The sequence below is a fragment of the Ursus maritimus genome, unplaced genomic scaffold, assembly GCF_017311325.1.
Source record: "Ursus maritimus isolate PB19 unplaced genomic scaffold, ASM1731132v1 scaffold_23, whole genome shotgun sequence".
Taxonomy (NCBI): Eukaryota; Metazoa; Chordata; class Mammalia; order Carnivora; family Ursidae; genus Ursus; species Ursus maritimus.
In genome coordinates this window covers 1,798,846-1,821,219 of record NW_024424786.1, presented here as the reverse complement: position 1 = coordinate 1,821,219, position 22,374 = coordinate 1,798,846, and the positions used below count along the sequence as shown (strand labels likewise).

General features: G+C 39.6%; 1 protein-coding gene across 4 annotated transcripts in view; it reads right to left on the bottom strand.

Moving 5' to 3' along the window:
• Window positions 1-22,374, bottom strand: part of PARVA (parvin alpha) — a 169,776-nt gene that overhangs the window by 27,323 nt on the left and 120,079 nt on the right. For all 4 annotated transcript variants that reach the window (XM_040638821.1, XM_040638823.1, XM_040638822.1 and 1 more), the window contains exons 5-6: window positions 9,480-9,620; window positions 3,363-3,478 (exon numbers count right to left, since the gene is read on the bottom strand). In XM_040638821.1, the coding sequence (XP_040494755.1) occupies window positions 3,363-3,478; window positions 9,480-9,620 (257 nt within the window). The remainder of the gene's footprint in view (window positions 1-3,362; window positions 3,479-9,479; window positions 9,621-22,374) is intronic.

Here is a 22,374-nt window from a genome sequence, read left to right as displayed (position 1 = left end):
CCAGAGAGGAGATAGCACCGAAAGGAAACCGAGGCCCCTGATCCCCTGGGACTGGACCATACCATTCATACCTAAGGGCAGCTAGTGTTTATCCCAAACAAGTTGGCTGTTTCTTGGACGGTGAATCTTTTCTTTCTTTATTGGAAGACATTTTGCTGGAAGCAAACTGTTTGCCTCCTGGAGTCATCCACAGTAAACCGAATGGAAATGAAGGCCAGGGTGTGTCTACCCTCCAGCTGGGGCCACAGAGGGAAGCGGAGAAACACATTCAGCGGCGGGGCTGGGGGAGAGGACGGAGGCCAACTGAGAGAATTTAAACAGAGGGAGTTTTCGTTTTTGTTTTTAGTGGATAAATAGGGGAGTTTTTCTCTGAGCAGTACGGTCCTCAGGTAACTGGCTTATTCTCTGAGAAAAGGGTAATCCCTTTGGAGGTCCACATGCCTACCCACCCACTCATCCATCCATCCTTCTGTCTGTCCATCCATCGTCTGTCCACCTCCTCCCATCAATTTATCTTCTTTCTTTACTTCATGAATCACTCTCTTCTCTGTACAAGAACCTATGTTGGACTGAGAGCAAATACTATGGAATGTCTGACCTAACTTCTGACCTTGAGAACTTAGAGTAAAGTGGGGTAGATGAAACAGGTATGTGAGAAAGAAACAGTCCGGGTTTACACCTGATTATTCTAGTAGGATTCCCCCTTCACTCTCAAAAGTAGCGTGCATCACCAGTTATGCGGTCATCCCAGGCAGACAGGAAGTGCTGAATGCAGGATAGGAGCGGGCCCTTTCAGTGGGGATGGTCAGGGACCCCTTCCAAGGGGAGGGCGTCCTTGCACTGGAACTTAACAGGACACAGAGGATTGGCTGGACACAGAGGAGAGGGCATTCCAACAGAAGGCTTCCTGAGCGAAAAGGCAGGTCAGGAGAGCACAAATGTAACTGGGAGGCTGTTCGGAGGGATGGGGGCTGCCATTAGTTGGCGGAGGGTCAACTGCGTGCTGGTTTGGAGTTTAAATCTCATTGTGTGGGGATGGGAGCCAGTGAAGGAGTGTTGGGGCTCAGGAAGACCTTCTGATAGGTGTGGGGAGGGAGATCTATTTCATCTGGTCTCTACAGTCCATTCCCAGACACCTAGACAGTAGTCTGGGGATGGCAAGCAGTCCTCAGAGCAAGTTCATCCACAAAGGCAGAGAAGAGTGTCCAGAAGGAGCCTCCAACTGTTATTGTTTCAGCTGAAACCTGCCTTCTTGCCCTCCTACCCAAACTTCCAGAACCTTCTCTTCTATTCCTAGTAGGCACAGAAATGAGTGTCCTTGCAAAATGCTTTTATGGAAGGAAAGGTGGAGCTGGATAAAGGCCAAGAGTATATCTGCACTAGATTAGGAAGAACAGATTATCAAAGTAAAAAAGGAAGTAAAAAAGAAAAAGAAGGATATCATTTAAAAGGGATCCAGTAAGGATAAATCAAGACTTTTTCCCAGTTCAGCTGCAACATATGTATAATTTTCACATGGGGCTAATGGAATTTGGATCCTTGTCTCGTGAGGCTCTTCGCAGACGTAAAAACTCATCTTCAACTTCATGCAGAATTCGTTGCTTTTGTATAGAAGGGAAAGGAAATCGGGGTTAAATAACCCCTCAGAAAGCATCTGGATTCACCTTGATCTATTATTTGTTGTCTTGAGAACTCTCTCTGTGGTTCAGTCAGTGTCTTCTGGCTAATTCTGAGTCCTGCCTCTGTGCCTCTATGCCTGTTTAAGTCGACAAAGCAAGACACCCCGTAACACCTGACATGCCAGGTGCCGTTCTGTGTTACCTCGTCCTCTTTTTACCCTCATGCTAACAAAATGGTCCATAGAGAAATGAAACCGACAACAGCCTTCTGGTGACCTGTAACTGAGCTCAAAATAAGGCATGAGACGTGGGCTTGCAGTGACCACTATTTCAAGAGGATTCTACCCCTTAATCTTGAATCAGAGTTTTAAAAAATATCATGAAATGAATTTACACGTTATTGACTGGTGAAAATAACACAGTGGTGACGGTTTGGGCTCACTGGTAAGACGCCTGTGCCAGGATGCTCTGGGCTGGTCACACATTCACGGCAGACATAAAATGTTTGCTACAGTTAAGTCCTCAACACATGAGACCCGTTCGTTTCTTTTAGCTGCACTTAGCCTCTGACCCACACACATTCTCACCTACTCTGACCCTCTGGTCGGCCTCTCTCTGCTCCTTAGGTGTAGTTTTGTCTCCTGGCAGGCAGGGCCAAGATGACCATTTCTATTATATCCCCTTGATATAAGTTAGGTCCTCAGAAGGTGTGGAAGAAATCCTTTATCACCAGGGCATGGCAGCACCCTCACATCCTCCTCCCTCCACTAACATCTGATCCCTAAAAGCTCAGCTTTTGTCCTGGAGACTTGGCCTGGCGGGGTAAGGCAAAGCCTATCAGCCCTCGGGGCTCTTCCTCACCAAGAGATGGCAGAGCCGCCATATTGTTCTCTAGTCCAGAACCCTGGCTAACCAGAGAGCTGCTTATTAGAGGCGTTCTCCCTTGCAGCATGTTTACTTGAAAAGAACAGAAACAAGCAAACAGAATGCTGACCTTTCCTAAATGGGCACAAAGTTGGAAAATGAAATTGAATTTGAGTATGTAATGGGGTTAGGAGCAGAGTGAGAGAGTCACAGGGAAAGAGCACACCCTCATTGTGGAAATTATACAGCCATATGTGAATGGAAATTCCATCCAACAATCTGGAAAACATGACCTGAGATCCCAGCCATGCTTCTGTGGGCAGGTGAAAAGCAGCAGCGCCCTGAATACAGGCACTGCCGGTCAGGGGCTCTCTTGCAAACACACACACACACACACACACACACACACACACACACACACAGCCCTTCACATGCACAGGTGTCTGTCTCTTCCCAATATTCGTGCTCGTTTGTTTAACCAAAAAATGATTCTCCATGGCTTGCAGGGTTTACACATAGGGATACACCTTTTCTCCTGATCCTACTGCACACACTTCACCAACATACACACCTCCTCACACCCTCAAATACACAGTACACAGACACCCTCCTGCCAACAACATGTAAACCCCAGGCACATGCCCCACACAACGCTAGCCCATACTCAAGGATACACTCTTCCACCCTTTGCACAATCACTGATTGCTGCCCACACGCATGAGACAGTGCACTTACATGCCTTCCAACAGAGAGCACATCAAGGACACTCAGCATTCATTCCACTATCCTTGTAACAAGCTCCCCAGGCCGCCTTCACTCCCATACGAACTCAGCCTCTATCCCTCTTTAAGGGCGCAGATGTTGGTTGTGCTGTCTTACCTGGACCACAACCACTTGGATGGAGACATGATCTGGGAGTCGGATTGGTGCCCGGAAATACTGGGACAGAGCAACCAGCAGATGCAAGATGGCTACCAGGCTCTTGGCATGAACAGCTGAAATAAAAGATGATTTAAAAATTAGAGAATCTTCTTCCAGATCCTAGGCAAATATAAGCGGATATTCAAAGTGTACCACACCCAATGCACCTTCTATGCCCCCACCCCCCACCACTAAGGATCTCACAGGCCTCCCCCTTAGGCCCCCCCATTCTTGGCCAAGTCCCATAGAGCTGCTTCTTGGATCATGTTATTGTTGGATTCCCAACACAGTGCCTTCCACTCTAATCCAAGTTTCCAGTAGGGACCCTGACGACTGCTGAATTTTGAGATCAGATCAGCCCTCTGCCACCCCCATGTTTTTGTTCTTCCTATTCTAATAATCATGAGCATGTCTGCTCTGCATCCTCTTTCCCGTCCCACTTGACTGTGAACTCTTTGGGTTATCACCACCCCCCCGTGTCCCACGGCTCTACCCAAGGCACATCCTCCATAAATGAACACTGAGTCAGGAACACTGGGTCCTTCCTTTCTTCAGGGTTTACAGCCCCTCGAGGAAGGCATGACACATCTAAAGGGCTTTGTTGCTCTTTTGAGGACTGTGTACGGTCAGTATAGGCCACGCCCCTTGGGGAATAGCTGGGAGAGGATGTTTATGACCCAGCTAGCTTCTAGGGCTACCGAGCAGTGTGCTAGATACTGAACCACTGGTACTAGAGAAGGGGGGGCAGCCACTGAGTTGCAGTCTTTGCGGCAGACGAGCGGAGAAAAACACTGATGTAATGGGTACACACGGGGTCGGCAGACTGGAGCTTCAGTTCTCACTTGACAAGCTCTGAATTTGTTTCCTGCCTACATGACCTTGGGTAGGCCACTCAAGGCCTCTGAGCCTCAATCTGCTCATCTCCACAAATGGGGGTAGCAGTGCCTATGCAGAAACAGAAGTTGTAAGAATTTCCAGAGATAATGTAGGCAAAGCTTCCAGCACACAGCAGGTGCCTGGGAAGGGTTGATATGTATATTTTTTTATTATAACTTAGGAGGAAATACCTGGCACCTAGGCAAGTAAGTCATGTCAATGTTCTCCTCCTCCTTTCTCCTAAAAGGAAAGATTCACCAGATGCCTGAGCTGCCGTCCCAGTCCTACTAGCCCCATGGGCTCCTCCTTACAGGGGGGCACTTAAGGAAAGAACAAACCATGCTCATTTTCTATACTTAGCACAAACTGGGCCCTTTATTAGGGTGTCATTCTGTCTGCCCTGGGATTGATGACTCTGCTTCAGCAGCAGCTTTAAGAAATCACCAAGAAAAGGAAATGACTCAGACATTCCTCGGGAACTCATTAGAGTTACTTGTTATCACTGCTGTTTCGAAGAAGGTTTTCCACTGACTGTAAGCAGCAGCTCCACACCAACCAACGGAAGACGATCTGCTCCTAACTCAGCCTTCCAGAAGACAGTTTCAGTTCTGGGCTTTTGGGCCTCATCCAAAGTTTCACCCACAGTGACAGCCTCACAAAAGGCTCCCGGCATGGGAGTGACCTCCTGCCAAGGTGTGCTCGCTGCCAGGCAGAGGCATCATCGGGTCTGCCCTTCTGACCAGAGCTGCCAAACCATGGGTCCAGTCACTGAGGGCTGCAAGGACCTTGGTAAGGCTCTCCCTTTTAATGACAAAACACGATGCTAGAGAAGGTGTGGTCGAGAAGGTGGTCTTTACACACTGGAGACACTGCCCGTCGTCTTGACCGTCTCACTAAGCAACACAGAGCTATTTTATAAGCACCATACAGATGCCAGTCTCTTCTGATGAGGGTTCTGTCCTCCTGGGAGTTTTTTCAAAAGGAGTAATTCCAGTTTCTCTCTCCCTCTTTCTTCCTCTCTCTCACACACACTACATGTGCAAAGATGTTAATTATTATGTAACATATCATCAATAAAAAAAAATCTGGAAAACACCATGTCTAATAACCAGAGGATAGTTTAGACCTGTGGTTTTCAAAAAAAAAATTTTTTTTATTAAGCAGAGAAACCCTTTGTTTAAAAGCCATTAGGCAAAACAGACGAGGAAAAAAGTACAAGTGCTCTAGTCCCCAAGTCCTAACTGCAGCCCACCCACAGCTGCTTCTCTCCTCAGTGGTGCCCGAGGTCCTCCTGGCAAATCCTTAGTTTGGGCCACGCATGGTTTAATAATCACTGCTTTAATAAATTATGGTATATCCACATGATGGAATAGTTTCCATGCTCTGAAGATCACTGTTGAAATAATGTAACTATAAATATTAATAATGTAATGTTAAACAGAAACAATGGAAACAATGTAAATATATACACTTCTGGGTATACAGATATAGATACATATACATATATGTATATGTACAGAGACACACACACATGCACACACATACAGACATGTGCTTGTGGCCGAGACTTGGAAAGGAATACCAAAGAAATGAAAACATGGTAGTTTCCTATTTCAAAATTTTCTTCAGGCTAAAGATACGTCATCTTTTTCCATTAAGACAAATCCTACCAACCTTTGTACATTGGATACCCTCCTCATTGCCACCTCTGAGCATGTCTGCTGGGTTTCTCCCTGATGCTAGACGGAATCTAGAGTCCCTGCGATCTTGCACTCGAGTCAGGACAACAACGTGCAGATTTAGAGCAGGGCCAAGGCTCTACCGTGTAAATTGGGCACTTAGCCACTGTACCAAGAGCTGAAAAACAATTTCAAAGGAGCTGCTGAGTTAGAAATAGCCCTCCAAATAGGAGTGGCGGTGGAAATATAAATTGGTGTCATTTATTGGGAGGCAATTCGACAATATGTATTATGACTTAGAAACGTACATATACTTTGGCCCTAAAATACCATTCTTAGGTGTTTAGCCTGAAGAAGTAATTGTGGCTACGAGCGGAGAGAACTCATCAGGCTATATTGATAAGAGTGAAAAATAAGTGGAAAACAATCTCAAAATCCATCATTAATTAAACAGCTTATGCTATACCCATACAATGCCCTGTTGCATAATGTTAAAAGTGACAGAATATTTAATGATCTGTAAAGATATACATCTTCTAAACATATACAGACTGATCTCATCTTTGTAAAAATAAAATATATTTACGTAAGTATACATACACACATTTATTTACCTATTTCTTACACACATAAGCACGCACGACTTGACGGAGTACACCGCTGGTTGAGAGTCGCTGGGTGGGCAGCTTACAGGAACAGCATGTGTAGGCTTAGTCTCTCTGACTCTCATTCCTGGCTCCATCACTTACCCCCCGTGTGACCTTGGACAATGATACCCCTTTAGCAAATATTACTGTGCTTAGTAATTGCCAGTCACGCTTCTAGATTTTGGGGATTCGGTAGTGAAGAGATAAAAATTGCTGAACTCATGAAGCTTACATAAATTGTTTCTTAACCTCTCTCTGCCTCTATTTTCCCATCTGTAAAATGGGAATAAGAGAATTCTTACCGCAGATGAGTGAGGATTACAAGGATCAACAGACGCAAACTGCTTAGAATCGTACCAAGCATACAGTAAGCACCATAAATATGTTAGATGTTCACATTTAAGTTTCTTTTATCTTTGTAAAGTTTTAATAATGAAAATTGTTGTGAATAAGACAGAAAGAAAAGGAAGACTTCCCGAAAGCCCTAGATGAAGAGCCTTGGTAACTCATAGCTGTTCCTGCCACCTTTATCCTGAGTGAAAAGATGATACAATGTCAAACACCCAGAGAGGAGAACGGGAGGGATGGAACTTCCCCCCAGAAGTCGGGCCCACCACATTCTTTATGGAAGAAGCTACTGCTGCTTGTAAACAGGCATCACAGGGAGCCAGCCACTGAGATAATTATCCCTCTGACTTCATAATTCATCTCAGTTTCGGAAATCAATCTGACAGGAATAATTTGAGAGAAGCAAAAAAAGACACAACCTAAGACTTTCGACTTGGCCCTATCTGATAGGGAGCCATAGGCAAGCAAACGTCCTAATAGGTTCAACGTCAACATAGGGCTTAAATTTACTATGGGATTAGCTATATCCCATGAAATAGAAGCAAAAGTAAATACAAAGACCACACGGGAATATAGGAAATATGATTTAGTATTAAGAGAAAGCAAAACACCAGAGTGTATGTGACTTCATCAAGTAAAAATAGGCATGGATATGACAGTAGTGGGCAAAAAATGGAAATAGATGAGAGCAGTAATACAGGGGATTATTTTATTCATACATATTTCCCTATAAGAAATGAAGGTAAATGTGAACCAAACAAATCATTAAAAACCACTGAAGACAGTGGTCCTGAAGTGGCTTTAAAAAGTTCCATTCTTCTGGGGTGCCTGGGTGGCTCAGTCAGTTAAGTGGCCAACTCTTGGTTTCAGCTGAGGTCACGAACTCAGGGTTGTGAGACCGAACCCTGCGTTGGGCTCCATACTCAGCCCTGGGTCTGCTGGAGATTCTCTCCCTCTGCCTCTCCCCCCACCCATGCATGCACTTGCTCTCTCTTTTTTAAAGAAGATTTTTATTCATGAGAGAGAGAGAGCAGAGGAACGACAGAGAATATGAATGAGGGGGACGGGCAGAGGGAGAAGCAGAGTCCCCACTGAGCAAGGAGCCTGATGTGGGGCTCCATCACGGAACCCCAGGATCATGACCTGAGCCAAAGGCAGATGCTTAACCGACTAAGCCACCCAGGTGCCCATAAATAAATCTTAAAAACAAAACAAAACAAAACAAAAAACCCTGTTCTTCTATCTCAGTCTTTCCCAAACTGGGTTCCCTGGTAAGTGAAAAGGTGTTTCGTTGTTTGGAGGGGTACATGAGATGGTCCATATTCAGGGAGTAGGATGTAGGATGAAGTGAAACTAAGCAGGGGTCTTCAGCAGAAGACTTGAATGCTCACGACTGTTGTGGATTTCCCAAATGTAGACGCAGCTCCTATACCCGTGATTACGTGCTCCGCCCCCGCCCCAACACTGTTAGCATTCCCAGAGCCTGGGGCAGCCCCCAGGGCCGAGGGCTTGGCCTCTCCTCCTGCGCTTGGGTGTTTCTGTCAGGCAGCGGATGCCCGTTCCGAGCCCCGAGCGCTGTGCACGCAAAGCTGTCATCCTGCGGCAGGAAGGCGCCTGGTGTTCCGCCTCCAGCATCAGGTGCTGGAAACTCGCTGAAGAGCTTGCGTCAGGCAGCTTCTGGGTCTCTAAGTTGAGGGGTAAAGATTTCCTTTTCTTTCCCAAGTTGGAAAGGCGGGTTTTGTTTTTTGTTTTTGGTGGGGAGGGAAGGCGTCCATTGTGAGTTGTATAAACTGGACACAGTAAGATCTAGTCCTTAACCCCTTCACACTTCACAGCAGAGAACACAATCTAAATCATCTTATTAATCTCAATTCTTCTTTTCCTCTACTACAAAGAACAAAACAACTTTGGACTCCCTCTGAGCAATCTGTTGTTGCCGCCAGATTCACCTGATTTGCTGATTTAACGCTGATTCTGTTACAGACCAGCGTGTCCACAGGAGACTGGCCAACCCTTAAGGCGGTAGAAGAATGGCCAGTTTACACTTTCCCAGCTCCTGGAGCTACACTAGCTGTGCCACCTGAATTTGAAAATCCCATTCCAGGGCCTGCAATCTCAGCCAGATCTTTGCTCCTTCTGGAAAATACGGGGCTGAGAGGAAGGGCATGGGCTGAAGAACAGAGCCAAGTCCTTGCTCCCCTGCCCCTCAGCTGCCTGAACGGAGGGATCCCCACTCCCTGAAGCCTCTATGAGCTGGAGACACAGCTTTCTCAAAAGGTTGTGCTGGGGCTCTTCCTCCTCCCGATCCCCCCTGAGCTTGCTACAGACAGCCTTTCACAGAAAGCCACACTGGACTTCGTTATTTTCCCAGCAGTGCAGAGGAGAAGTTCCCTAAGGAAGGGTACACCCCGCTCAGTGATAAATGGGTTGGCACCCCCCACCGCGGGCCTGTCAGCTTCCTGGGTGGCTTCTTGGGGAAACCCCAGGGTGGGGACCGCAGCCCCATCCTTCTTTGTAAAACTCACAGTCCACGTTCCACTTGATGCTCCTGGGAGGAAGCTTCAGGGTCTCGTTGATCTTCTCCAGGACAGTCTGCAGCTTTTGCTTCTGAGCAATCTCTGACTGAGTCACTTCCGCAACGTTCAGCTTCTCACTCTCAAGTTTCTCTGGGGTGACAAGGGGGAAAGAGAGCAGCCGTTATCCCCAGCCACAGACAACCCCAACTCACGTGCTTACGCTCATTCATTCCCTCACACGTACAGCTGTGCTCACACATTCACTCGTTCCACCAGTGTACACTGAGCACCTGCCATGTGAGGGACAGTCTCTCCCCTCATCTGATGGCGGCACTGGTGACACCAGTGTTGTGAGAGCTGGTGACTGTGTCTTCTATCCCCATGTGATAAGCTCCCAGGAGCACAGAAGTGGGGCATGTAACCCAGCTTGTCATAATTGAACTATTTTCCACCAATCTGGATTTTTCCTTCTTTTCCACTCTGCCTTCTCCAAGTATACTTTGGGTCTCAACTAGAAAGCCTTGTGTGCCTCCCCTGGGCAGTGATCAAGGCTTTATTCGAGGCCTTTTGCACATTTCTGTAGTATGTGTCTTGCGTGTGTACGGATGTGTCATGGTGAATCACAGCTATCTGTTCTAAGCACCTTCTTTCCTTTTAAACCCATCCGGAATGTGACTTATTTCATGTGTCCTATTTCATGAATTCTAGGGCATACTCCCCCCCCCCATTTTAACATCCCTGAAATCAGAGTGTCTTCAAATTGATGGCATTCTACAGTTGTGGTCAGCCGGGCAGAAAACAAGAATTTTCACTGCTTCCACGTGGGTGTACTGGGTCTTCCAGAAAGTAGGAAGTGAAAATTCTAAGGAATAAGAAAGCTCTGGGTAATAGAAATTTCAATGATTTTTCTTTTTCTGAGTGGTACTTGTAAAATGGTATGTTTTAAAATCAATTGTTCTTGCATGCAATGGCATAACCCCTTCATACTTAAAGGCAAAACACAGTCACGTCATTTCATTGGTCTAAATTTTTATCTGTTACAACAATTTTCAGATTTCCAAATGGGAACTGTTATCTGCTGTTTGATTCACCTAATCTACTCTCTGCAACTCAATCAGGATTGATAGAATTGACACTCTGAAATAGGTTTAAAATGTCTTTTCCTTCGTTTTTAAGGACTACCCTACAAAAGAATTAAACTTTATGTAAATGGTCCCCTCATTGCTTATATTATTTCTTTTTTTTTTTTTTTCCAGTAGTTGTAGCTTATCCAGGTCAAATATGCCCTGGGTAATTCTTTGAGGATGAGATTGTCCACTGGAGAATTGCTGCAGGTTCTGTGGATTTAAGAATTCTTTTCTGCACCTGCATAGAATGAGCTCAAGCTCTTCTCATCTGTGAAGGCCCGAGTGTTCTCCTTCTCTTCTCTTATGGCCATCATTCTTTATTTCCAAATGTCAGGGGTTTAATAAGCCTACATTTAAATGTCTTCCTCTGGATTGTTCAAACCTGAAGAGACCATGTGTGCCTTTTCCATTTTTACGCTGTGAATTCTTATCTTGGATCCTCTTCAAGTTGTTTGTATCTTATGTTGCAATCACAATTTTTGTAGATTGGTAGAGGCTGCCCAAAGTGCTAGGTTAAGGAAACTTCTGAAGCCTTCTCTTGGCTGAGTGGACAAGATCACCAGGTTAGGATAGTGATGAGGGTCTTGGGAGAGAGCTTGGGGGGAGGGAAGAGAGGAGTGGCAGCATCAGAACCACTCACCAGCCGGCCGTATCATGGTACATCATTGCCTGTGATTTTTCATATTTATAACCTTCTGCTGGTGTTGGACTTCTTAGGTCTCTGAGTCTGTTTTCTAGCTCGCTAACTTTTTTTTGCACTATTGTCCATTCTGTTCTCATTTTTTAAAACTAGATTTTAGATATCACCTACTAGAACACTCATTTTTTCTGTCTTTGCCAATATTTTTTAATTGTCACAATACTAACATAATGCTTTCTTCTTAAAATTAAGAAAGCTCTGTTTTTTAGCATCTGGCATTATTCAGGAAGAGAGTTTTTATGGTTTGCTTATTTCTTTTGCATTACTAATTTCTGAGAAAATGTAATTCTGCTTTACTTTTTTTTCTACTTTAGTTATGCTTTAGGTTTTTTTTTTTTTGCTTTTAATTTTTGTTGGATATTTTATTTTAGGCACTGATATTGGTATAATGTGGATTTAAGTAGGTGGAATATCTTGAAGTAACCTTTATTAATAGTTTTAGGTGTATCTTTTCATGTTCACACACACACAGAGTTCTCTCATTCTCTCTTTTAATGAAAATGAGATTACTGTGTATATATTTTTCTGCTACTTGTTTTTTCATTCAAACATATATCATGAGTATCTATGTCAATATATATGGATATAATTCATTTTTTGGGTACTTTTGACCACTTTTACCCACTCAGTCCACCCCCCAACACTTTACCCCTGGCAACCACCACTCTGTTCTCTGTATCTATGAGCTTGTTTTTTTTTTTTTAAATAAAGATTCAACATATAAGTAAGATCACACGGTATTTCACTTAGCATAGTGTCCTCAAAGTCCATCTATGTTGTTGTAAATGGCAAGATTTGTTCTTTTATGACCAAATAATACTCCACTGTATAAATAGACATATACCATCTCTTCTTTATCCATTCATCCATTGATAGACACTTAAGTTGTTTTCATATCTTGGCTATTGTAAATAATGTTGCAGTGAACATATGGATGCACATATCTTTCAAGTTAGCATTTTCATTTTCTTCTTTAGAACCAGAAGTGGAATCAGTGGATCATATGGTATTTTCATTTTTAATTTTTTAAAGAATCCCCATACTGTTTTCCACAGTGGCTGCACCAATTTACATTCTTAGCACCAGTGCATGAAGATTCTCTTTTCTCCATGTCCTTGCCAATATTTGTTATTTCCTCATCATTTTGGTACTGACTGGTGTTAGGTAGTATCTTACTGTGGTTTTGGTTTGCCTTTCTCCAATGATTACTGATGTTGTGCACCATTTCATGTGTCTGTTACCCATCTGAGTGTCTTCTTGGGAAAAGCGTCTATTCAGATCTTCTGTGCATTTTTAAATCAGATTGTATTCCCCCCCCTTTTTTTTGTTCTTCAGTTCCATGAATTCTTTATATATTTGGATATTAACCTCTAGCAAATATTCCCTCCCCCCATTTGGTAGATTGCTTTTTCATTGTGTGGATGGTTTCCTTTGCTGTGCAGAAGGTTTTTATTTTGATGTAGTCCCACTTATTTTTGTTTATGTTGCCTTTGCTTTTTGTATCAAGTCCAAAAAAATCATCACTGAGACCAATGTCAAGGAGATTACTGCCTATGTTTTCTTGTAGGAGTTTTATGGTTTCAGGTCTTATGTTCATCTAAAGACGCATTTTGAGTTAGTATTTGTGTAGGTTGTAAGCTAGTGGTCCATTTTCATTCTTTTGCATGTGGCTCTCCAGTTTTCCCAAAACAATTTATTGAAGAAACTGTATATTCTTGGCTCCTTTGTCATAAATTAATTGGCCATATATGTGTGGCTTTATTTTCAGGCTCTCTATTCTGTTCCATTAACATATGTGTCTGTTTTTATGCCGATACCATACTGTTTTGACTACTGGAACTTTGTAAGACAGTTTGAAGTCAGGGAGCATGGTACCTCCAGCTTATTCTTCTTTGTCAAGATTGCTTTGACTATTTGAGGTCTTGTGTGGTTCCATACAAATTTTAGGATCCTTTGTTCTATTTTTTTTTCTGGACAATTTCTTTATTCTTATCTATTTATTTTCATTTGCATAAAATTGACATAAAATGTTACAATAGTTTCAGGTGTACAAAATAGTGATTCAACAAGTTTATTTACTATGCTATGTTCACTACAAATGTAGCTACCATTTGTCTTGATACATCTCCATTACAACATCATCGACTATATTCCTTATGCTGTGTCTTTTATTCCCTTGACTTATTTCATAACTGGAAGCCAGCTTCTCCCACTCCCGTAATTCTGTGAAAACTGCCACTGCAATCTCAATAGGGATTGCACTGAATCTGTAGATTACTTTGGGTAGTATGGACATTTTAACAATATTAATTCTTCTAATCCATGAGCACAGAATATCTTTCCATTTGTGATCTTCAATTTCTTTCAGCAATGTCTTATAGTTTTAAGTGCAAAGGTCTTTCACCTCCTTGGTTAAGTTTATTCCTTGGTATTTTATTCTTTTTGATGTGATTGTACATGGGATTGCTTTCTTAATTTCTTTCTGATAGTTTCTTGGTGTATAGAAATGCAACAAACTTTTATATATTGATTTTGTATCCCGGAACTTTACTGAATTTGTTTGCTAGTACTAACATTTTTTTGTGTGTGGAGTCTTTGGGGGTTTTCTCTATACAGTATCACGTCATTTGCGAATAGTGACAGTTTTACTTCTTCCTTGCCAAGCTGGATGCCTTTTATTTATTTTTCTAATCTAATTGTTCTGGCTAGGAATTCCAATACTATGTTAAATAAAAGTGTTTAGGGTGGGCATCGTGGTCTTTTTCCTTATCTTAGAGAAAAAGCTTCCAGTTTCTCACCATTGGGTATGTGGGCTTGTCATATAGAGCCTTTATTATGTGGAGATATGTACTTTCTGTACCCATTCTGTTGAGAATTTTTATCATGAATGGATGTGGAATTCTGTCAAATGCTTTTTCTACATTTATTGAGATGGTCATATGATTTTTGTCCTTCATTTTGTTACTGCGGCATATCACACTGACTGATTTGTGGATGTGAAACCATTCTTGCATCCTTGGAATAAATCCCATTTGATCATGGTGTATGAGCCTTTTGAAGTATTGCTGAATTCACTTTGTTAATATTTTGTTGAGGATTTTTGTATCTACGTTCATTAGGGATATTTTTGCAATTTTCTTATGGTGTCCCTGTCTGGTTTTAGCATTGGGGTAACACTGGTTTTGTAAAATGAGCCTGGAAGTGTTCCCTTCTCTTCTATTTTTGGGAAGAGTTTGAGAAGGATTGGTATTAACTTTTTAAAAAATATTTGATAGAATTCACAAGTGAAACCATCTGGTCCTGGACTTTTGTTTGTTGGGGACTTTTTGATTACTGATTCAGTCTCCTTAGTAATAATCAATTTGTTCAGATTTTCTATTTCTTCATGATTAGTCTTGGTAGGTTGTATATTTCTAGGAATTTATCAATTTCTTCTAGATTGTATGATTGTTGGTGTATAATTATTCATAGTAGTCTCTTATGATCCTTTGTATTTCTGTAGTACCAATTGTAATATCTCCTCTTTCATTTCTGATTTTATTTGAGTCTTCTCTCTGTGAGCCTAGCTACTTTGTCAATTCTGTTTCTCTCTTAAAAAAAAAACACACCAGCTCTTAGTTTCATTGATCTTTCCTATTATCTTTTTAGTTTCTAAACATCTCTCTATATGATACATGTCTCACTCAAACATATGAGTATCTTTCTATGTCAGTACATATTGATATAATTCATTTAAAAATCTCCATAATGTATTATGGGACTTATAACTTATTCAACCATTTCTCTGTAGATATGTAGTCAGTTTATAAGCCACCTTTTTCCTATTTGTATTAAAGTTTCAATAAATGAGTGTGTGTGTGTGCGCACACACATGTGTGTTACCAGCTGATTATTGCTAGTAAAAAGAAAAGCTGTTGCCTTACAGATTTTCTTCCCAAATAGAGTCATCTTACCAAATCTCCTTATTAGTTCTATTATTGTTTATTTGAGTCTTTAACGTTTTCTGGGTATGGAAATAAGATACAACATAGTTATCTCTATTTTGTAAGCTTATAACATTTATTTCAATTTCATGACATTTTAAAATAAAAGATTTGAGAACCTCTTCTATTGCTATCCCCTACTTTATTTCTAAAATATTGAACCCCCAAAATTTAACACATCCACTCAAATATCCTTACAGTTAAATAGTAATTGCACTCATTGTTGCTAAGTATTTAAAGATAATTTCTTTCTCAAGACTCCTGGTTTTTCTCTTTTGCTCTTTATTAGGCTAATTTCAGCTAGTTACATGAAAATTTTCTATTGCTGAAATTTTATTCTTCCATGAAATTGTGTCTTTCATGTTTCTATAGTTCTGCAAATTGTTCATCATTAGTTTAACTTGTTATAAAGTAATAGGCATGATTTTGAAATAGGATGCTATTTAGAAAATTTTCTCAGGATTATTTTGTGAATCTTTCACTTGTTTTTGAATTTAGCATCCCAGTGTGCTTTTGGAGAGATTATTTTTAGAAAACATTGAAATAGTATTCAAAAAGTTCTGAAGTATCAAGACAGGGCAGAATAAACTCAATCACTCTGAACGGTAGAAAAACTGGGATGTTCTAGCAAAGACAGTTACTATATATTATATAGTATATATATTATACTATATTAATGCAACCATCCTTCCAAGAATTAGAGTACATAAAATACTCTCCAGTATGAGTGATTCCTGAATTATTACATTTGTGTTTTCCAAATATACAGAGAGGCTTTGTTAGAATTTTTTTTTTTTTATTGTATCATGGCCAGAGAATTTGGTCTGTATAACAATTTGTTGAAACACACTTTATGGACATGGTCAAAGTTTGTAAGTGTTCCTTATGCAGTTGAAAAGAAAGAATACTCTAGTTTTGGTATGGCTGGTTAATTATATTCTCCAAATCTTCTCTACCCTTATGAACTTTTTTCTTAATGTGTTTATTAACAGATATATGTTAAAAATCTAACACTGCGATGGCGATTTATCATGTCCTTGTAATTCTGATTGCCGTCTTTATGTAATGATGCACACAAAAAAATACATTTAGGTTTAAAATGTCTGTATTTTCCTAGTAGCTTTCATCTCCTCAATATGTAGAGACTCTAGTAATGCTTTTTGCCTTAAGGTCTGTTTTGTCAGATATTAAAATAGTTACTCCAGATTTCTTTTAATTAGTATTAGTCTAGTGTGTGTTAATTATTTCCGCTCTTTAAACCACCCCAGTGTGGGGTTTGAACTCACCACCCTGAGATCAAGACCTGAGCTGAAATCAAGAGTCAGATGCTTAACCGACTGAACCACCCAGTTGCCCCAATTTATTTCCACTCTTTAAACCATTCTTTGTCCTCATAAATTAAAAGTGTCTCTTGTAAATAGCGTATAGCAAGATGTTGCTGGGCTATCTAGTCTGACAATCTTTGTCTTTTAAATGGGTAAAGTCAATTTATATTGAATGGGTTCATCAATATACCTGGATTCACTTCTACCAACTTATTTTCAAATTTCTATTATTCTGCTTTTCTGGTTTTTATCCACCCTTCCATCCTTGCTTTGTTTTGGATTAAGGTTTCTATTTTCTCTCATTTCATTTTTTCTCTATTGCCAGTAGGGAGATTATACACTCTGTTTTATTATTTTAGTGGCCACTGTAAAAGATTTATCACATGTGTTTAACTTAATAGAAATAATACAGGCTTTCTCAGTCTGACTTATTGCACTTAGCCTGTATACTAAATAATACAGGACTTGAGCATACTTTGACTCTAATCATACTTTTCCTGATTTAAATGCTATAATTGTCTGGTATTCTATCTTAATTTTTTAAATCAACAAATTAGACATTATTCTGATTGTTTTATATTCATTTAATTATTGCTTCAGTCTACCTATCATGGTGATCTTTTTTATTGTAGATATAGGTTTTTATTTCATCTTATTAAAAAAATTTTTTGAGTATAGTTCACACAATGTTACATTAGTTTCAGGTGTACAACATAGTTACTCAAAATCTCTGTACATTATGCTATGCTCTCCACAAGAGTAACTACCATCTGTTACCATACACCACTATTACAATATCGCTGACTGTATTTCCTGTAATGTACATTTTATTCCCATGATTTATTCATTCCACAACTGGAAACCTGTATCTCCCATTCCCTTTTGTCCATTTTGGCTATCCTCTACCCCTTCCTTCTGGAAACCATGAGTTTGTTTTCTGCATGTATAATTCTGCTTTTTGTTTATTCATTTGTTCTGGGGTTTTTTTGTTTTTTTTACATTCCACCTAAGTGAAATCATATGATATTTGGCTTTCTCAGTCTGACTTATTGCACTTAGCCTAATACTCTCTAGGCCCACCCATACTGTCACAAATGACAAGATCTTTAGCCATTCATCTATCAATGGACTCTTGAGTTCCATATCTTGGCTATTATAAATAATGCTGCAATAAACATTGGGGTGCGTAGATCTTCAAACTAGTGTTTTTGTTTTCTTTGGATAATGTAGTCATGAAATTATTGGGTGGTAGGGTATTTCTATTTTTAATTTTTTTGAGGAAACTCCGTACTGTTTTCCACAGTGGCTGCACCAATTTACATTCCCACCAACAGTGCACAAGTGTTCCCTTTCTTCTGTATCCTCACCAACACTTGTTATTTCTTGTCTTTTTTATTTTAGCCATTCTAACTGCTGTAAGGTGATATCTCATTGTGGTTTTGATTTGCATTTCCCTGATGATTACTGATGTTGAGCATTTTATCATGTGTTGTAGGCCATCTATATGTCATCTTTGGAAAAATGTTCTATTTGGGTCCTCTGCCCATTTTTAATTGGATTATTTGATTTTTTTTTTTTTTGGTGTTGAGTTGTATAAGTTCTTTATATATTTTGAATATTAACCCCTTATCAGATATATCATTTCAAATATCTTTGCCCATTCAGTAGGTTGCCTTCCTGGGCTTTTTGAACTTTTCCCCCCCCCACTGTGCAAATGCTTTTTATTTTGATATAGTCTCCCTAGTTTATTTATTTCCCATATCTTAGGAGACATCTAGAAAAATGTTGCTATGGCCAATGTCAAAGAAATTACTGCTTATGTTCTCTTCTGAGATTTTTATGGTTTCAGGTCTTATATTTAGGCCTTTAATCCATTTTGAGTTTATTTTTGTGTATGGTGTAAGAAAGTGGTCCAGTTTCATTCCTTTGTGTTGCTGTCCAGTTTCCCCAACACCAACTGTTGAACAGACTGTCTTTTTCCCATTTGATATTCTTACCTGCTTTATTGAAGATTAACTGACCACATATTTGTGGGTTTATTTCTGGCTATTCTATTCTGTTCCATTGATCAACATGTCTATTTTTGTGCCAGTACCATATTGTTTTGATTACTATGGCTTTGGAATATAACTTGAAGTCTGGAATTGTGATACCTCCAGTTTTGTTTTTCTTTTTCAAGATTGCTTCAGCTATTTGGGGTCTTCTGTGGTTTCATGCAAATTTTAGGATTGTCTGTCCTAGTTCTGTGAAAAATGTTGTGGATATTTCAATAAGGATTGCATTAAGTCTGTAGATTGCTTTAGGTAGTATAAATATTTTAACAGTGTTTGTTCTTTCAACCCATGAGCATGGAATATCTTTCCATTTCTTTGTCTTCAATTTCTTTCATCAATGTTTTATAGTTTTCAAAGAACAGGTCTTTCTTCTCTTTGGCTAGATTTATTCCTAAGTATTTTATTCTTTCTGGTGCAATTGTAAATCGGATTATTTTCCTAATTTCTCTTTCACTGCTTCATTATTAGTGTATAGAAATGTAAGAGATTTCTGTATATTGATTTTGTATCCTGTGACTTTACTGAATTCATTTATCAGCTCTCTAGTAGTTTTTTGGTAGAATCTTTAGGGCTCTCTCTATATAGTATCATGTCTTCTGCAAATAGTGGAAGTTTTACTTCTTCCTTACCAATTTGGATGCATTTCATTTCTTTTTGTTATCTGATTGCTGTGGCTAGGATTCCACTTTTGAATAAAAGTGGTGAACATCCTTGTCTTGTTCCTGACCTTAGGGAAAAAGCTCTGTTTTTCTCCACTGAGTATGAGATTTGTTGTGGGTTTTTCATATAAGGCCTTTATTATGTTGAGGTATGTTCTCTCGAGGCCTACTTTGTTGAGGGTTTTTATCATGAACGTATGCTGTACTTTAGTCAAATGCTTTTTCTGCATCTATTGAAATGATCATATGGTTTTTATCCTTTCTCTTATTGATGCAGTGTATCACACTGATTGATTTGCAAGTATTGAACCACTCTTGCATCGCAGCAATAAATCCCACTTGATTGTGGTGAATGATTTTTTTCATGTATTGTTGGATTCAGTTTGCTAGTATTTTGTTGTGCCTCTATGTTCATCAAAGCTATTGGCCTGCAGTTCTTTTTCTCTGGTGTCTTTGTCTGGTTTTGGTATCAGGGTAATGCTGGCCTCAGAGAATGAATTTGGAAATTTTCCATCTATTTTTTTTTTTTTTTGGAACAGTTTGTGAAGAATAGGCATTAACTCTTTAAATGTTTGGTAGAATTTGCCTGTGAAGCCATCCAGTCCTGGACTTTTGTTTGTTGGAAGTTTTTTGATTACTGATTCAATTTTATTGCTAGTAATCAGTCTGTTCAAATTTTCTATTTCTTCCTGCTTCAGTTTTCATAGGTTAAATGTTTCTAGGAATTTATCCATTTCTTCTAGGTTGTCCAATTTTTTGGCATAAATTTTCGTGATATTCTCTTACAGTCCTTTGTATTTCTGTGGTGTCTGTTGTTATTTCTCCTCTTTCATTTATGATTTAGTTTATTTGAGTCCTTTCTCTCCCTTTCTCTCTTTTTTGATGAGTCTGGCTAGAGGTTTATCAATTTTGTTAATCTTTTCAAAAACACTAGTTCCTAGTTTCTTTCATCTGTTCTATTGTTTTTTGTGTTTGTTTTTAGTTTCTGTATCATTTATAAATGCTTTAATCTTATTTTCTTTTTTTCTGCTTGTTTTGGGTTTTGTTTGTTCTTTTTCTAGGTCCTTTAGGTATAAGTTTAGGTTATTTGAGATTTTTCATGCTTTTGAGGTAGGCCTATTGTGCTATAAATTGCCCTCTTTTGTTGCATCTGAAAGATTTTGTACCATTGTGTTTTCATTTTTCCATGTGATTTTTTATTTCTTCTTGATTTCTTGGTTGACCCATTCATTATTTAGTGGCATGTTATTTAACCTCCATGTATTTGTGCTCTTTCAATCTTCTTGAATTTGTTGAGACTTGTTTTGTGGCCTAATATATGATCTAGTCCAGAGAATGTTCCATGTGCACTTGAAAAGAAAGTGTATTCTTCTGTTTTAGGATGGAATGTTCTGAATATATTGGTTAAATCCATCTGGTCCAGTGTGTCATTCAAAGCCACTGTTTCCTTGTTGATTTTCTGTTTATCCCTGATCTGTCCATTGATGCAAGTGGGATGTTAAAGTCCCCAACAATATTGTATTACTATTGATTGCTTCCTTTATGCTCACTATTAACTGTTTTATGTATTTGGGTGCTCCCACGTTGGGTGCATAAATCTTTACAATTTTTTAATCTTCTTTTTGGGTCGTCTTCTTTATTATATAGTCTTTCTTTATCTCTTGTTATAATCTTTGTTTTTCGGTCTATTTTGTCCGATATGGGTATTGATCCCTGGCTTTCTTTCGACATCCATTTGCACGATAAATGTTTCTTCAACCCCTCACTTTCAATCTGCAGATTTCTTTGGGTCTGAAATGAATCGCTTGTAGGCAGCATATAGATGGGTTTCATTTTTAAATTCACTCCACTGCCCTATGTCTTTTGATTGGAACATTCAGTCCATTTACATTCAAAGTAATCATTGATAGTTACGTTTTATTGGCTTTTTATTACTTGTTTTGTGGTGGTTTTTTCTAGTTTTCTCTGATCCTTTCTTCTCTTGCTCTCTTTCGTGGTTCGTTGGCTTTCTTTGGTGACATACTTGAATTCTTTTTCTTTATTCTTTCTGTATCTGTTACTGGTTTTTTGATTTGTGGTCACCATCAGGGTTGTATGTATCACCTTCTGCATATAGCAGTCTATATTAAGTCGATGGGCGCTTAAGTTTTTTTCTTCACTCCTCTCCCCCCCACATTTTACATATATAGTGTCATATTTTACACCGTTTTGTGAATCCTTTGGCTGATTTTTACAGATACACCTATTTTTACTGCTTTTGTGCTTCCTACTTTTCTTACTCTCACTTATGGTCCTTCTTTCCCACTCAAAGAGTTCCTTTAACATTTCTTGTAGGGCTGATTTAGTGCTCATGAATTCCTTTAGTTTTTGTTTGGGAAACTCTTTATCTCTCCTTCTATTCTGAATGATAGCCTTGCTGGATAGAGTATTCTTTGCTACAGATTTTTCACTTTCAGCACTTTGAATATATCATGCCACTACCTTCTGGCCTACAAAGTGTCTGCTAAAAAATCTGATAGACTTATGGGGTTTCCTTTGCATGTAACAGACTTTCTTCTTGTTACTTCAAAATTTTTTTATCACTATTTTTTGTCAATTTAATTACTATGTGTCTTGGTGTGGACCTCCTTGGGGTGATTTTGTTGGGGGACCTCTGTGCCTCCTGGATCTGGGTATCTGTTTCCCTCCCCAGATTAGGGAAGTTTTCAGCTAGTATTTCTTCAAATAAATTTTCTGCCCCCTTTTCTCTCTTCTTCTTCTCCTGAGATACCTATAACATGACTTTTATTATACTTAGTGGAGTCATTCAGTTCCCTAAATCTGCTCTCATTTTGCATAATTTTTTTTTCTCTCACTTAGCTTGATTAGTTTCCATTATACTGTCTTCCAGGTCATTAATTTCTCTGCTTCCGCTAGCTGGCTATTTATTCCATCAAGTGTATTTTAAATTTCATTTATTGTGTTTTTCATCTCTGGTTGGGTTTTGTTTTTTGGTTTTTTGTCTCTTTATTAACGGTCTCACTGAGGTCCTCCACTCTTTTCTCAAGTCCAGTGAG